This window comes from Pristiophorus japonicus, chromosome 17, assembly GCF_044704955.1.
Source record: "Pristiophorus japonicus isolate sPriJap1 chromosome 17, sPriJap1.hap1, whole genome shotgun sequence".
NCBI lineage: Eukaryota > Metazoa > Chordata > Chondrichthyes > Pristiophoridae > Pristiophorus > Pristiophorus japonicus.
Genome location: NC_091993.1, coordinates 117393913 through 117410465, shown reverse-complemented (window position 1 = coordinate 117410465; position 16553 = coordinate 117393913). Strand labels below are relative to the sequence as shown.

The 16553-nt window shown below is 43.5% G+C and overlaps 1 protein-coding gene across 1 annotated transcript in view; it reads right to left on the bottom strand.

The window, feature by feature from the left end:
• The window catches only part of LOC139228034 (uncharacterized), a 230100-nt gene that overhangs the window by 198295 nt on the left and 15252 nt on the right, over nt 1–16553 (bottom strand). Inside the window, exon 3 of the mRNA XM_070859180.1 lies at nt 14471–14794. Coding sequence (XP_070715281.1) covers nt 14471–14794 — 324 coding nt within the window. The remainder of the gene's footprint in view (nt 1–14470; nt 14795–16553) is intronic.

The window sequence follows — 16553 nt, the reverse complement described above, 5'->3', positions numbered from 1 at the left end:
AGAAGAGCAGGGTAATTCTCACCGATGTCCTGGCCAATATTTATACCTCAACCAACAATCGCTAAAAAAACATGATCGCCTGAGTGTTTGTGGGAGCTTGCTGTGCACAAATTGGCTGCCGTGTTTCCTATATTACAACAGTGGCAACACTTCAAATAAGTAATTGGCTGTAAAGCACTTTGGGATGTACTGAGATTGTGAAAGGCACCACAAAAATGCAAGTCTTTCTTTCTAACCGCAGCAACAACTTGAATTTGAAATTCTTCTCGATTCATTCAGCACCATGGGAACAGCCAAAGGAATGTCCATCCTCTCAACTTTGTTGCTGCAACCTGTACTGCAGCAGGGTTTGGGGAGGGAAGGTGAACATGGTTCATGTAACCAAGGACATGGAAAGGAAGAGGATTGAGGATCGGCAAGGGAAGACTCAGGAACTTGGAGATAGATCAATGAGCAGGATATTGAGGGTAGTAAACACAGGATTATTCCCAGTGCCACATGGCAGTCAGTGTAAGAATAGTGAGATAAGGGACGTGATTCTTTGTCTGGAGAGATGGTTCGGAAGAAAAGGGTTCAGATTCCTGGCACATTGGGGCCAGTTCTGGAAGAGGAGCGGCCAGTAGAGGACGGGGGCCTTTAGTTGAACAGTTATTAGACCAATGGCCTTGCTGGGAGAGCAGCTCGTGCTGTGGGGGAAGAGTTGACTCTAAAATGGCAGGAGGGAGGTTAAAAATAATGTGAAGAGGCAGAGAGAAGAGCAGATAGGAAAAGGATATAGGAAAGATAAAAGAGAGAAACGGGGAGGTAAAATAGATCAGATCAGAAAGGATTGAAAAGAGGAAGATGCCAAACAGACAGAGGTTCGCGTCAGTTGCATGTACAGAAGTTCATAAAGTATTCTGCGTAAAATTGGTAAGCTGGAGGCACAAATCTTTATGGGGAGGTTTGATGCAATATAATTAACGGTCGTGGCTTAGGATAGGGTGAGACTGGGAGTTCAGCATTGCTGGGAATAAAGATTTGTCATAAATGGAGGAGAAGTGCCAGTATTAATCAAAAATACACTGCAGTCTTCAATGTATATTGGACATCAGACTACATTCAAAAATCACTTTTTACTGATTAAAATGGGTTATCTTTGCATCATGATTATATTACTCGTGTAGCTCCAGTTTAGTATATATTGGTAAATATGTATGTGGTACAATAGTACAGTCAAAAAGAGATGATAAGACTTCACACAAATATTATTCATGTATATTTTTGTGCCTTTACATGTCTACAAGTATTTAAACATCTCTGCTGCATTAACCGTACACTTGACTCAACTAACACTGATTATCTCAATATCCCGCTCTGAATGTCACTCACCGGGCAGGGAACACATGAGAAGAATCAGAATCCACATCATTTTTTTGCAAAGTTCAGGTCAGCACTTGTCGCCAGTCACCCAGCTCTTAGCTCTCGCATCGAAATAAATCTAACATAAATGATAGGAGGAATTTAAATGAGGAAGAAGTTTGCAGGAAACAGGTCATGAAACCGCAAACACCAGCTGGTGAGATCTGACCAGCAGGAACTTGAAATAGTTTCAGTTATATTTAACAAACTGAACTCATCTAATTTTTGTCAAAGGATAGAAAATTCTGAAAAGAGAGTTGTTAGCAGGAATGTATAATAACGACCTGAGGTAGGTGTTTGTGGTGATTTGGGAGGTGAGCTAGAACACAAGTTAAAAAAAACTCATGTAAACCTTGAGATTGACAGGACAATTCAATCACCCACCTTCCCACAGAATGCTGGGTATGTAAATTAGATTGACAGATGAAGTAGTTAATGCAGTGCTTATTGACAGCATGAAGAATATCTGGCCAAGCAGTCGGAGACCCTGTGAAGTGACATGGTCTGTGTCAGAGCCACATCCTGGTAGACGTGCACTCAGCCGCTTTCTAAATGTCCGTTCCTCTTCGGCAAACAATTGCAGGGCAAAGTCCTGCTTAAAATTTCCTTCCCCCAGTAGAATATACATCCCATTTGCCCTGGAATGGTCCAGGGAACTGCCCACAATATCCTGTTTTTTAACATTAATGGATGGTGGCATTGGCTCTCAGAAAATTCCACAGTTCACTGTGAGCTACTATGCAACATACACACGTGACTCCTTGCATTTCTGTCTTCACGTTCCATGTCATTCACCACCACAGACACATGGATCTTGTGCTGTAGAACTGCCAAAAATAAATTCATGCCAGTCCAGTGAAATTTAGGAGTCAGTCTGTGGGCAGTACTTACACCTCTGAGTCAGAAGGCTGTGGGTTCATGTTCCACTCGCGATTTGAGCAAGTAATCTAGGCAGAAATACCAATGAATCATAGACAGTCCCTCGAATCGAGGATGACTTGCTTCCACGTCAAAAAAGGATGAGTTCACAGGGGTTTCAATGAAGGACCTAATATTCCAGGTCCCGAAATGCATATTGAAGGGCGGAAGATGCCTCTGCATGGATTTTTTTATCGTGAGGTGGCCGTTGCACACCAGCCATCACATGGACTTGACAGATCAAGGTCTTGGTCCAGTGGCAAGGATTATCCAAGGCGACTGGAGACCTGCTCTGCTGCACAGATCTAGTGCACACACATATCGCAATGTGGGCTGGCCTGTGCTGTGCCTGGTCCCGAACTCACGCCTCTCCTGGGCCCTGATCTATCATAATCTATCTTCCCTCCCTTTATTATTTTTTTAGTCGTTCTTTGTTGGTTTTTAAAAGTTTCCCAATCCTCTGGCCTCCCACTAGTCTTGGCGACTTTGCATACCATTGTTTTCAATTTGGTACCATCCTTTACTTCCTTAGTTCACCATGGATGGTATTCCCTTCTCTTAATGTCTTTCCTTCTCATGGAATATATTTTTGTTGATAGTTATGAAATATCTCCTTAAATGTCTGCCACTGCTTATCAACTATCTTACACTTTAATCGATTTTCCCAGTCCACTTTAGCCAACTTTGCCTTCATACCTTTGTAATCTCCTTTATTTAAGATCAGGAGACTGGTTTGATATCCAACTTTCTCATCCTCCACCTGAATTTCAAATTCAACCATGCTATGATCACTCTTTCCTAGAGGATCCTTTACTAGGCGATCATTTATTAATCCTGTCTCATTACACAGAACTAGATCTAAGATCACCTGCTCCCTGATTGGTTCCTCAACGTACTGTTCAAAGGAACCATCCCAGATACACTCTATGAACTCTTCCTCATGATTACCTTGGCCAATTTGGTTTGTCCAATGCATATAAAGATTAAAATCACCCATGATTATTGCCATTCTTTTTTTACAAGCCTCCATTATTTATTGATTTATACTTCATCCAACAGTGTAGCTAGTTAGGGGGCCTATAGACTACGCCCACCAGTGACTTCTTCCCCTTATTATTGCTTATCTCCACCCAGACTGATTCTACATCTTGATCTTCTGAGCCAATATCATTTCTCACTACTCACAGATCCGCGCCTGAGGAAAAGAGTGTTCAAAGACCAGGCCCTTAAATCTACCACCAAGCTTATGTTCTACAGGGCTGTAGCAATACCTGCCCTCCTGTATGTCTCAGAGGCATGGACCATGTACAGTTGACACCTCAAGTTGCTGGAGATATATCATCAACGATGTCTCTGCAAGATCCTACAAATTCCCTGGGAGGTCAGGGGCACCAACATCAGCGTCCTCATCCAGGCTTACATCCCCAGCACTGACCACACTCGATCAGCTCCGCTGGGCAGGCCACATAGTTCGCATGCCAGACACAAGACTCCCAAAGCAAGTGCTCTATGTGGAGCTCCTTCACGTCAAACGAGCCAAAGGTGGGCAGCGGAAAGGTTACAAGGACACCCTCAAAGCCTCCCTGATAAAGTGTGACATCCCCACTGACACCTGGGAGACCGTGGCCAAAGACCGCCCTAAGTGGAGAAAGTGCATCCGGGAGGGCGCTGAGCACTTCGAGTCTCAACGTCGAGAGCGTGCAGAAATCAAGCGCAGGCAGCGGAAAAAGCATGCAGCAAACCAGTCCCACCCACCCCTTCCCTGAACGACTATCTGTCCCACCTGTGACAGAGTCTGTGGCTCTCGTATTGGACTGTTCAGCCTCCAAAGAACTCACTTCCGGAGTGGAAGCAAGTCTTCCTCGATTCCGAGGGACTGCCTATGATGATGATGATGATCTCATAATTTATTAACAGAGCTACCGTACCTCCTTTTCCTTTCAGTCTATCCTTTCGAATTATCACATAACCCTGAATATTCAGTACCCAGCCTTGGTCACCTTGCAACCACGTTTCTGTAATGGCTATCAGACCATACCCTTTTATATCTATTTGTGCCGTCAACTCATCTATCTTGTTATGAATGCTGCGTGCATTCAGATAAAGAGCTTTTAATTTTGTTTTTTCCCTGCTTTGACACCACTTTCTGATACACTCTTATTTTTACACATTCTGTCCTTTCCTGTCACACACTGGCTATCATTCCGCCAGTGCTACCCTGCGCTATTGCCTTCTCCTTACTCTTAGACTTGTTAAATGCCGCTCACCAGAACCCTCCCCCCCCCCTCCCCCCCCCCCCACTATTTAGTTTAAAGCCCTCTCTACAGCCCTAGTTATTCGATTTGCTGGGACACTAGTCCCAGCATGGTTCAAGTGAAGCCCATCCCAATGGAACAGCTCCCTCTTACCCCAGTACTGGTGCCAGTGTCCCATGAACCGAAACCCATTTCTCCCATAGCAGTCTTTGAGCCACGTGCTCACGTAACAAGAGTAACTAGTCTTACGTCCAAAGACCTTCACCATATGGATTCTGTACGGCAGCTCGAAGTTCTCAATCCACTTCATGCCATGCTGCTCCACATCAGTGGGTCATCTTAACTCACTTAGACAAAGAATTCTCTAAAATTTCTAAATTGTTCACTTTAGTGAACACCGCACAGGTTGCTCTTTAGCAAACCCGAGTGCCTTTGTTGCATTGCTGTTTCAAAAAGTCTCTCCTTGTTTGCCTGCCTTTGTTGTAGTTTATCTCCCACTATTTACAAACAGAAAATAAAAGCTGGCTAGACCTTCTACTGAGCACTTGGGACCAAATGTTCCCCAAACAAATCGGTGCAGTTTACCAAGATAACCTAACACATTGCTTATTATTTACAGTCTATGAGGAAACAACAACAAAGTTGTTCAACTACAATGCATCTCTACTGCTCATCATTTCAAACCCTCCTTTTTATTTTAACTTAGATAAATACATTATGCTTTAAAACACAACATCTAAAGTTACAATTTTTCTAAACCTTTTCTGTGGAAACCTGCCCAAAAGATCCTGAATTGGGAATTGGATATATACTTGAAAAGGAAAAAGTTGCGGGGCTGTGGGGAAAGAGCAGCAGAGTGGGATTAAATCAATTGGAAGGCCTCAATCTCCATCAATGCAATGCAATAAGCAGTAAATATATTTCCAATCTTCCATGCACAAGGTTGGAATTCACCTCCAGATCCGTCCAACCATATGAAGCGCTAACTCAGAATCTCAATTATTTGCTCAGTGAGGGCTCTTGTTGAGACGCGGTCATCATTATATCCTTGCTTGGCTCAGTAAGGGAATGGTGCACAGTACGGGCAGCCTTGGTTGCACGAGATACCCGACGCTTCTCAAGTTTTCCTGGTAAGACAATTGAGCATTAACCTGCACAATTTCCATGCCTGTATCACATATCTGCACCTTGATTCAATGGGATTTCTTTTGATTGATGTCAGGATTGTGGTTTTGTGAGTGAATAGCCACATGTATGCAGAGAATGATGCTCTGCACCTTTGAGAACCTACACACACAGTGAGAAGCAAGGAGCCTTGCCTGCTGTTCCCGTTTGGAATTGCTAAATGTTGTGTGCCCATGAGGGTGCCTTTGGAAGTCTTCTGTACTGTCCCTTGTGCAACAGTTGACAGCATTTCCACTGACTCCTGAGATATCTGCCACTCATTCCTGGAAGGTATGTCAATGTTGAGAGCTGTGGTAACTGTGACTTCCCCAAACAGCACAGTTTAAATGTTGACTGCTTCTTCAGGTCTTTTGGGAGCACATCATGTGGATCAGTTAAAAAGTCTTTGCTTAGCTTTAGCCTCTCCTTCTCTTTAAGATTTATAAAACTACATCTAGCTCAGTAATGCTTCCCCCTGGGGTCATTGGTCCACGTCATGGTGTGGCCCGCCTGTCCCCTGTACACCTCTCCACTGTTTCTTCCATCTACATCATCTGGTGCCCAATAACTGGACCAGCACCCATAATACCTGCCTGGAAAAAGCCCTGTAATATTGTAGTTCTTCTTCTCCCACTTGCACACACAACCCTTCATTTAGTTACTGACACCTCCTGCCATTGTACGTTGATGGGTTTCTATCACACACCCATGCTGTCAATGACAACACATTTATTTGCAGTTTCAAACCACAATGACCATCGTAAGCTGCAGCAAGCATGAAAATACTGTTTTTTCAGTATTTGAGGAGTTAATGGAATTGTGCTAAAACTGAATTTGTGTTCATTTAGGATAGAACAATCACTAACAGCATTCTCTGCACAACAAAAAATTGTTTCCAGTGGGAAAATCACAATCTGTGGTCCATGCATAAAGTTTCATTTCCATGATTTCTGCATGCAGCCAACGCTGTTCATTGGCCACACGCATCACCGCGAGTTACCAGTACTACTTAAAACTAGCCTGCATCTCTTAAGGGGAGGTGCATTGTGGATGCTGGAAGTTATGATGAACCTTCATAAAACATTAGTTCAGCCTCAACTGAAGTATTGTTTCCAATTCTGGGCACCGTACTTTAGGAAGGATTTGAAGGCCTTAGAGATGGTGCAGAAAAGATTTACAGGAATGGTTCCAGGGATAAGGGACTTCCATTACGTGGATAGACTGAGAAGCTGGGGTTGTTCTCCTTAGAGCAGATAAGGTTGAGAGGTGATTTGACAGAGGTGCTCAAAATCATGAGGGGCCGAGACAGAGTAGATAGAGATAAACTGTTCCCATTGGTGGAAGGGTTGAGAACCAGAGGACACAGATTTCAGGTGATTGGCAAAGTTGACATGAGCAAAAACGCAGCGAGTGGTTAGGATCAGTAATGCACTGCCTGAAGCACTGTGGTGGAGGCAGACTTAATCATGCTGATCAAAGGGGAATTGGGTAAGTAGCGAAATAAATTTTTTTGCGTGGCTATGGAGAAAGGGCGGGGCGTGGGATAAATTGAAATGCACTTGCAAAGAACCGTCACAGGCTCGATGGGCCGAATGGCCTCCTTCTGTGCTGTAACCATTCTATGATTCTATGGTGGTGCTGAGATAATTCTGAATATTGTGCTATGGAAGAATGAACACCGATTTTTCAGACGCTGCACTGGAGGTCTTATTGGAAGAGGTGGAAAGAAGGAAAGATGTACTGTATCCTCACGGGGGAGGGGCTCAGACAGCAGTGGGAAGAGATAGCGGTGGAAGTCAATGCCAAGAGTGTAGGCCTAGGAATAAGTTTAATGATCTCACAAAAGTTGTTAAGGTCAGTGAGTGCATCTTGAAATGTCATATTCTTCCAACTGCATCACAAGCCTCCTGCACTGCTCAATTCACTGCACCCCTATCACTCATCTACCAACAATCTCTTTCAATCAGGACCCAAACTTAACATTCATATGCTTATCTCACCCTCACACCTTCACACTGTTGCAAACATCGCACCTGCAGCTCACAGCTTGCACATACTGAAAGCGATTCAACCATGACAGCCACATCATCCAAACATATTGCATGACACTCATTGGCACACATCCTTCTTTCTTGCAGGAAAAGATGGCACAGAGCAGGAGACCGCAGGAAAAAACGGGCGCTACAGAGCCCAATTATACCCTCGTCCTGCCGCGAGAAACTAGGAAGTGTAAACCAGGAAGTATCAATTAGATTTAAATCACGTACAGTAAATAAATTAAAGATTGGGAAAGAAAGATGGGATTAAGAGAGAGAGATAAATCTCCAGCACTAATTAAATTCTGCAGGAATGAAACTCCAGAATTGCAAAATGAAATTTTCACGGTCAGGAAGTGTATTTGGTAGCAATTATCACACCGTTGAAAATTCACTTACATCTGAATGCACCAGCTCTAACTTTTTCTGCCGTATGTACTGGGCAACTAGTGGGTAAGCACCGCAACTTCATACCCTTACATTGATTTCAATGCCAAACCTGTCGGCAAGGTACTCCTATGGTGCAGACTGAGGAGGAGCAGGGTACCTCAGATCGCAACCTCCCGATTTCCATATTTAACTGCCCGTGTACGTACTCCGGACGTTGCTGTTCCATTTACTCCACAATACCGGTGAACACTGTTAGCATTACCGTTATTCTCAACACAAAATCCGTACCATTGTTCCATCCCATGTAAAAGTGCAACATATTATTAGAGCTACCAGCATAAATAAGTCAAGTGGCCTATTTCTTACAGAATATTGTTCATGTGTTTGTGATATTTTCAGGTTTACAAAATTGACACAAAAATTGTAACAAAATTTGAAACAAGAAGTCAAGTTGTGCAGACAGGAATTGGGCGCACAGATATATTATTACTAAGATGCAGACAGAGAGACAACAACTTAAAGGATGCAGCCAGAGTTTCGGTTTGGGATTTTCCTCCACTAATTAAATGGTCAAGTTGATTTCATGCCGAAATCCATTTTATTATTTAAAATAGGAGAAAAAAAATGTGCAAAGCTGGATGAATAATGAATGTTTGTTCAAAACATAATATTCCATCAAGTTCGATGTAACCAGGGAATCGTCATTTTACCACATTGGTCAAGCTGTGACGAGCCGATTCATTGAGTAACTGAAAAAGAAAATATTTAAGGCGTCAGATTCATTGATTCTGAGAACGATGCATTGTTTTACATGTCAGCTCTGAACAGAATTCTGGAACTGACAACAAATGGAGGAGAAGCTTGAGATGGACTGGAGCTGTCTTGAGATCACAGTCCTCCCTCCCCTATCACTATTGTATGTGTGATGAGAAAAGGTGCTAGTTGGGCCCCTCTTGAAAACATGTAACACCATTTACTCACATGCAACAAGTGTTTCCCTGCAGCTTAGATGGTGGACAGTTGACAGCAGAAAACGATTGACTTGGCTACTTTGTTAAACACATTTCCGACAGTCCAGTCACGGTTCCCAGCAACAATAGCATTGGGTCTGTGTCTGAGCACCTTGGTGCTCGACCGGACACGTTTAACTGTCTCTGTGTTCTTGTGTGAAAACCATTGTCTCTGGTGCTCTACAGCAAAGTGCTTTTTTTTAGCCTTTCCCATTTCCTCCCTTCCGTTTCTTGTAACGACTGTTTTATATCAATGGAATGAAAGTCGGGAGGGTTCTATAACGGGCGGGTTACATAGGAACAAAGCAACAGGAGCAGCCCATTCAACCCTTTGAGCCTGTTCCACCGTATAACTGGATCACAGCTGATCAGTGGCACAACTCCATTTACCCGCCTTTGATCCACATCCGTTGGTGTTCTTACCCAACAAATACATCGTGATCTCAAATGTAACAATTTCAATTGGCCAGAATCCACTGCCTTTAAGAACAGCAAATTCCAGTTTTCCACAGCCAATGTATGAAAAAGTGCTTCCTAATTTCACTGATAATTGGATTTCCTCTCATTTTTCGATGATGTCCCTTTGTACTTGATTGCTTCTCTGTATCTAGCCAAGCAAATCTCTTAACAATTTTAAATACTTACATCAAATCACCCCTCAACCTTCTAAGTGCAAGGGAATACGAGCCAAGTTTATGCAAGCTGTCCGAACCGCCTGCGTCCCTGGGGTCCGTGCGCCTTTACGCAGGCGACCGCCAAGAGGCCCAGGACCCGAAGACTCTGTAACTCCGGAGCCACTTTCCTATCTTTCTGTGAGTCAGGGACGAACTCCAGAGGTTCTTCACCAACCACACATTTCGGCCCATGATCTTGGCTGACACTGCAGCACCATACAGAGATAGTGGTTTATTGTCAGAAGAAGCTTTAACCGAGGGCCCCGTCTGCTTGCTCAGGTGAAAATAAAAGATCCCGCGGCACCATATGAAGAAGAGCAGAGGAGTTCACCAAAACAAACTATCTGGTAATTTATCTCCTTTGCTGTTTTGGGGTCTTTGCTGTGTGCAAATTTTCTGCCTCTTTTGCCTACATAACAACAGCAGCATTTCAAAAATAACTAATTGGATGTAAAGAGCTTGGGACATCTTGAAGACCTGAAAGGCACTGTGTAAGTATTCTTACAAGACCCTTCAATGATAAAGTGAAACTTTCATTTATTGGTGGAAGTTATCCCAGGCTAATACTGCTGGATGGATGCAGCCACAACAAGGCTCAAGAAGCCCGAAGACATCCTGAACAATCAATCCACAGAATTTTGCCTACATTACAACAGGAACACTTCAAAACTAACTCATATTGGCTGTAAAACGCTTTGTTTCATATAGAAATGCAAGTTTTTCTTTACAGTATCTGTGATCAATATTTTTGAAAGAATTGATAGAATGATTCATATAAAGTCCGTAAATCCTACCTTCGATTTTCTTGTACACCTTGTGACTGAAATAGTACAAATCACCAGGAGAGCAAAGAGCAGCCAGCGTCCCACGTTCCATATAATGTAACTGAGCAAAAGGGAAGAAATACAAAAACACATTCGAAGGGAATGAGACTGCTTTGTGTTTGAAACATTCATAACAGGGGGAATTTTCCGGTGTGTGGGGGTGGGATCAGTGGCGGATCTGCTGGGAAAGTTTTTTTGACAGTGGGTCGGGATACTGCAATCAACCCGCCGTATGTTAGTGCTGAGCGGATTCTAGAGGTAGCAGCAGGCGACCCACTTAGGCTCATTATTGCCTTGGTGACAGGTCATTAACAGGCTTTTGTCGCTTACCTTTTCTCTTTAACTTAAAGGCCGCGGTAACCACGCTGTTCGGGGACCACGGTTGCCAACCTGAGGTGTGAGTTCAGTGGCCATTGTTCCAGCTGATTACTTGACAGCTTCAAATGCACAGTAAAAGCTCCCACCTGACAGATCTTGACTTTCCTCAGGCAGAAGCTGTTTCTCAGTCCATTTCCAGCACAGATTCTGCAGGCTTTCCACTCTCCACTCTCCATCGAGTATTATCTCTTTGGAAGAACTCTTTCACCATTATCAGATTACGTCTGTCATCTGTACTTCAGCTGCCATCTATTCCATCAACATTTGTGCCATTTATACTGTCACACATTGGTCCTCAGAATTCCACCACGATCAGCCCCTACACCAGCAGTGCCAGGCATACCAGCAGCACCAGCAACAACACCAACCTGCGCGCGACAACAGGCATCATCACCCTGTGCACATTGCTGCCCCAGTGGCCAGGGATAGATTTGCTTCACTTGATTCTGTACACGCTGGTTGCCACATGAACTTTTTTTCGTTCCAAAGATTCACAACCCTCTGAGAGACGGCCAGCATTTATTTCTAATCACTAATTGCCCTTGAGAAGGTGACGGTGAACCGCCTTCTTGAACTGCTGCACTCTGCATGGTGAAATGGTTTGTTTCAACTGAGGGGCTTGCGAGGCCATCAGAGGGCAGATAAGAGGCACACACAGTGCTGTGGGTCTGCAGTCACATAGAGGCCAGACCAAGTAAGGCAGATTTCTTTCCCTAAAGGACACTAATGAAGCAGATGGCGTTTCCTCTAATTAGACTGGGAAATGCACTGGGTGGGCTTAACTAACCCCATCAATGGAAAAGCATTTCACAGAGCGGGATGAAGCCAGCAGTGGGGCCGCGACCTGCCACCAACATCACCTGCAAAGGACCCGCCAAAGTGAGGAAAATCCCAACGCTCCTGTTTACATTGTAATCTTAGTATAGTGCATCAATGTAAAACAGCAGAGCCAAGGGACATTAGCTGGGAAAGTAAACTAATATTTGATTGATGCAGGAAAGACAACTTTCTGATCATTAGATAAAGATCAAATGAAGCAAAGTTCATTAACATGTCCACAATGTATAGCTGTAATGGTAAGCCACTATTATATAATTGAGGACTTTATGAAAGTGACTGGCCAGCTGAGGGAAGCATCTCCTCAGGGAGTAAGGATAGTCAGATTAGCATCACCCTACACTGTTCTTATGCACCTTCTAACAGGCAATTGCTGAATAGCTGGAATCAGATATCCTTCCTACCCTCTCAGTTTGGGAACAATGTCTAACGTCGGGGAACTGAGAAGGGGAAAAAGACAACTTTCCTGTCAGTACCAGAACAGATAAGGGGCAAGGAAAACTGACATTGCGGTTCTTTGGTAAGTGGTGCAACTCCGTGAGATTATGTTAACAGTGAAATATTAATCAAGTTGAATAATGAAAAAAGCCCCATCTAAGGAGCTGCAAAATGGAAGTGCTTATTGCTTTCTTATTTTCCAGCAACAAAGACAGCACCATCGTTAAGAAGCTAACACAACAACATGATGTAAACCCAGTCACCATTCCCATTCTGAGGAGCTACATTCCAAAATAATACAAAACTATTAAAGAACATTTAATCTCTCACATGAAAGCAATGCCAATCAGAACACCAGCGATGAGAACATTGTACCTTTTCGTCAATTTGGATCCTGAAGAATGGTTTCGATTATCAGTGGAAATTATATTTGTATTTGTGGAATGTGCAGTTGTTGGTGATACCATTGAAACACCTTCACAAGAATATTCAGGTCCTTTTGAAACAAGGGAACAAAATTCAGATTCACCTAATTTTCACTTGTAGTCAAACGGAACCTCAATACTTGGCTGATAGCATGGATTTGGATAATTTAATTTCCCCTCTCTGGCAGCAAGGAGAGATGCTGCTGTCACCTGACCATGGCCCATATTACTGATAATATACTATTGGGACAGTTAAAGGGCTCAGGTTGGTGCGATTACAAACCAGGTATCCCCGCGCAAGTGTAAAGGAAAGTTCCAGGCAGAGAGTCGGTCTCTACCACACCCGGAAAATGTATTCTGGGGGCCGAGCAAGTGCAATTGTGTTCCAGAAAGTGTCCTCAGTGGAAAAGGAACGTAGCTGTGCATTGAGTGCAGAGGGAAATATTAGACCAGGAATTACTACTGTCGATATTAGTGGACAAGCAGATACATTTCAGATGGCATTTCGTTGTCAAAAGATTGTTTCTGTCAAATTAATCAGCAGATGAATGTCACACAAACACATTGAACAGTCGCCTATAATATTGGCCATGGTAATTTCCTGCCTCTTGGGCTGGGTTTTCTGAGCTTGCGGTAGCAACAGCAAACGGCACACACCATGCAGGGGATCGCGCATATCAGGGACTGGCTCACAATCACAATGGATCATCCTCCGCCATGTCCGCCACCTCCAGCATGATCCCACCACCAAACACATTTTCCCCTCCCCGCCCCTCCCAGCATTCCGAAGGGAACGGACTCTCTGCGACACCCTGGTCTGCTCCGTAATCACCCCCAGCAAGCCCTCCCCTTCCCACGGCACCTTCCTGTGCAAGCACAGGAGATGCAACAACTGCCCTTTTACCTCCTCTCTGCCCAATGTCCAAAGCCCAAAATACTCCTTCCAGGTGAATCAGCGGGTTACTTGTACTTATTTCAACTTAGTATCTTGCATTCGCTGATCACGATGTGGTCTCCGCTACATTGGGGGGACCAAACGCAGATTGGGTGACCGCTTTGCAAAACATCTCCATTCAGTCCGTAAGTGTGACCCTACGCTTCCTGTCGCCTGTCATTTTAACTCTCCGCTCCACTCCAACTGGGATCCCTCAGTCCTCGGTCTCCTGGACTGTTCCAATGGAGCTCAACGCAAAGTCGAGAAACAGCTTCTCATCTTTTGTATAGGCACTTTACAGTCATCAGGACTCAACAACAAGTTCAATAATTTCAGACCATAATCTCTGACCATATATTTCCCTTTTTTACAAAGCATCTCTTTTTCTCTCCTTCCCATGGCAGCTGGTGATGATTCTGCCATTCATAGCCCATTTAGTTGTTGCTTAACTTGTTCCATTACCGTCTCAGTTTTGCCCATCATCCCTTTAGTCTCTCTAATCTCTCCTGCCTTCCACCCTATCACAGACCTTCCCTTTCGTTCTTTCCTCCCCTCCCCCTTTCACTGCCCCTACACTTCCTTAAGAATCTGTTACATCTCAAACTTTTCCAGGTCTGATGAAAGGTCACAGACCTGAAAAGTTAACTCTGTTTCTCTCCACTGTTTCTGCTTGACCTGCTCAGATTTCCAGTATTTTCTGTATATATTTCTGGCTCACAAACAGTTTGGATAGACATTCATTAAAATAATTAATTGACCATATTGTTTGTTTAAAGTAACACTTACCACTGTCGCTGATTTGTGTCACATAACTGCAGTGCTTCCCTGCTCTGTTGAAGACTGACACATCGACCATTTCGCTAGATTTCTCTCCCTGATTATTTGAGGCTGTGCAGTAATATTGATGATGTTGCTGTTTGAAGGATTGACAATGTAGATCCAGTTTATTGGTGTCAGAGATCTTTGAACCTTTAATCGGGGTCTGTTCATACCATGTGTACTGAATCGGAAGGGATCCCTGGACAGACTCACAGGAGACTGACACTGAGCCCCCAAAACATGAGACATTTGGTGGCGATAAATATCTAAGTACAGGAACTGACACGGATTCTGTGGGAAAGAAAAAAACATTCAGATACTGACTGAACATTTAAAAATCAAACACTCTCCAATTTTCAGCACTTCTGCATCTCAGCCAGGGCCTGCCATGTTGGAATCTCACCTGCACATCTCCCTCTCCATGTCTCTCCATCCTCCCAGCAGCCTGAACTACCATGTCTGGCATTCGAAATAAAGTAAATGAGTTCATGGCACAAATCATTACAAATGGGTATGATTTGGTGGCCATTACAGAAACATGGTTGCAGGGTGGCCAAAACTGGGAATTAAACATACAGGGCTGTCTGATGATTTGGAAAGATAGACAAGAAGGGAAAGGAGGTGGGGTAGCTCTGTTAATAAAGGATGATATCAGGGCAGTTGTGAGAGATGATATTGGCTCTAATGAACAAAATGTTGAATCATTGTGGGTGGAGATTAGAGATAGTAAGGGGAAAAAGTCACTGATGGTTGCGTAGTTTATAGGCCCCCAAATAATAACTTCATGGTGGGGCGGGCAATAATCAAGGGAATAATGGAGGCATGTGAAAAAGGAATGGCAGTAGTCATGGGGGATTTTAACCTACATATCGATTGGTCAAATCAAATTGCACGGAGTAGCCTGGAGGAGGAATTCATAGAATGCATATGGGATTGTTTCTTAGAACAATATGTTACAGAACCTACAAAGGAGCAAGCTATCTTAGATCTGGTCCTGTGCAATGAGACAGGAAAAATAAATGATCTCCAAGTAAAAGATCCTCTCGGAATGAGTGATCACAGTATGGTTGAATTTATAATACGGATTGAGGGTGAGGAAGTTGTGTCAGAAACGAGTGTACTATGCTTAATCAAAGGGGACTACAGTGGAATGAGGGCAGAGTTGGCTAAAGTAGACTGGAAACACAGACTAAATGGTGGCACAATTGAGGAACAGTGGAGGACTTTTAAGGAGCTCTTTCATAGTGCGCAGCAAAAATATATTCCAGTGAAAAAGAAGGGTGGTAAGAGAAGGGATAACCAGCCGTGGATAACCAAGGAAATAAAGGAGAGTATCAAATCAAAGACCAATGCGTATAAGGTGGCCAAGGTTAGTGGGAAACTAGAAGATTTGGAACATTTTAAACAACAGCAAAGAATGACTAAAAAAAGCAATAAAGAAAGGAAAGATAGGTTACGAAGGTAAACTTGCTCAAAACATAAAAACAGATAGTAAAAGCTTTTACTGATATATAAAACGGAAAAGTATGACTAAAGTAAATGTTGGTCTATCGAAGATGAGAAGGGGGATTTAATAATGGGAAATATGGAAATGGCTGAGACTTTAAACAATTATTTTGCTTCGGTCTTCACAGTGGAAGACACAAAAACCATGCCAAAAATTGCTGGTTACAGGAATTGGGAAGGGAGGACCTTGAGATAATCGCTATCACTGGGGGGGTAGTGCTGGATAGGCTAATGCGACTCAAGGTAGACTAGTCCCCTAGTCCTGATGAAATGCATCCCAGGGTATTAAAAGAAATGGCGGAAGTTATAGCAGATGCATTCGTTATAATCTACCAAAATTCTCTAGACTCTGGGGAGGTATCAGCGGATTGGAAAGCAGCTAATGTAACACCTCTATTTAAAAAAGGGGGCAGACAAAAGGCAGGTAACTATAGGCCGGTTAGTTTAACATCTGTAGTGGGGAAAATGCTTGAAGCTATCATTAAGGAAGAAATAGCGGGACATCTAGATAGGAATAGTGCAATCAAGCAGACGCAACATGTAT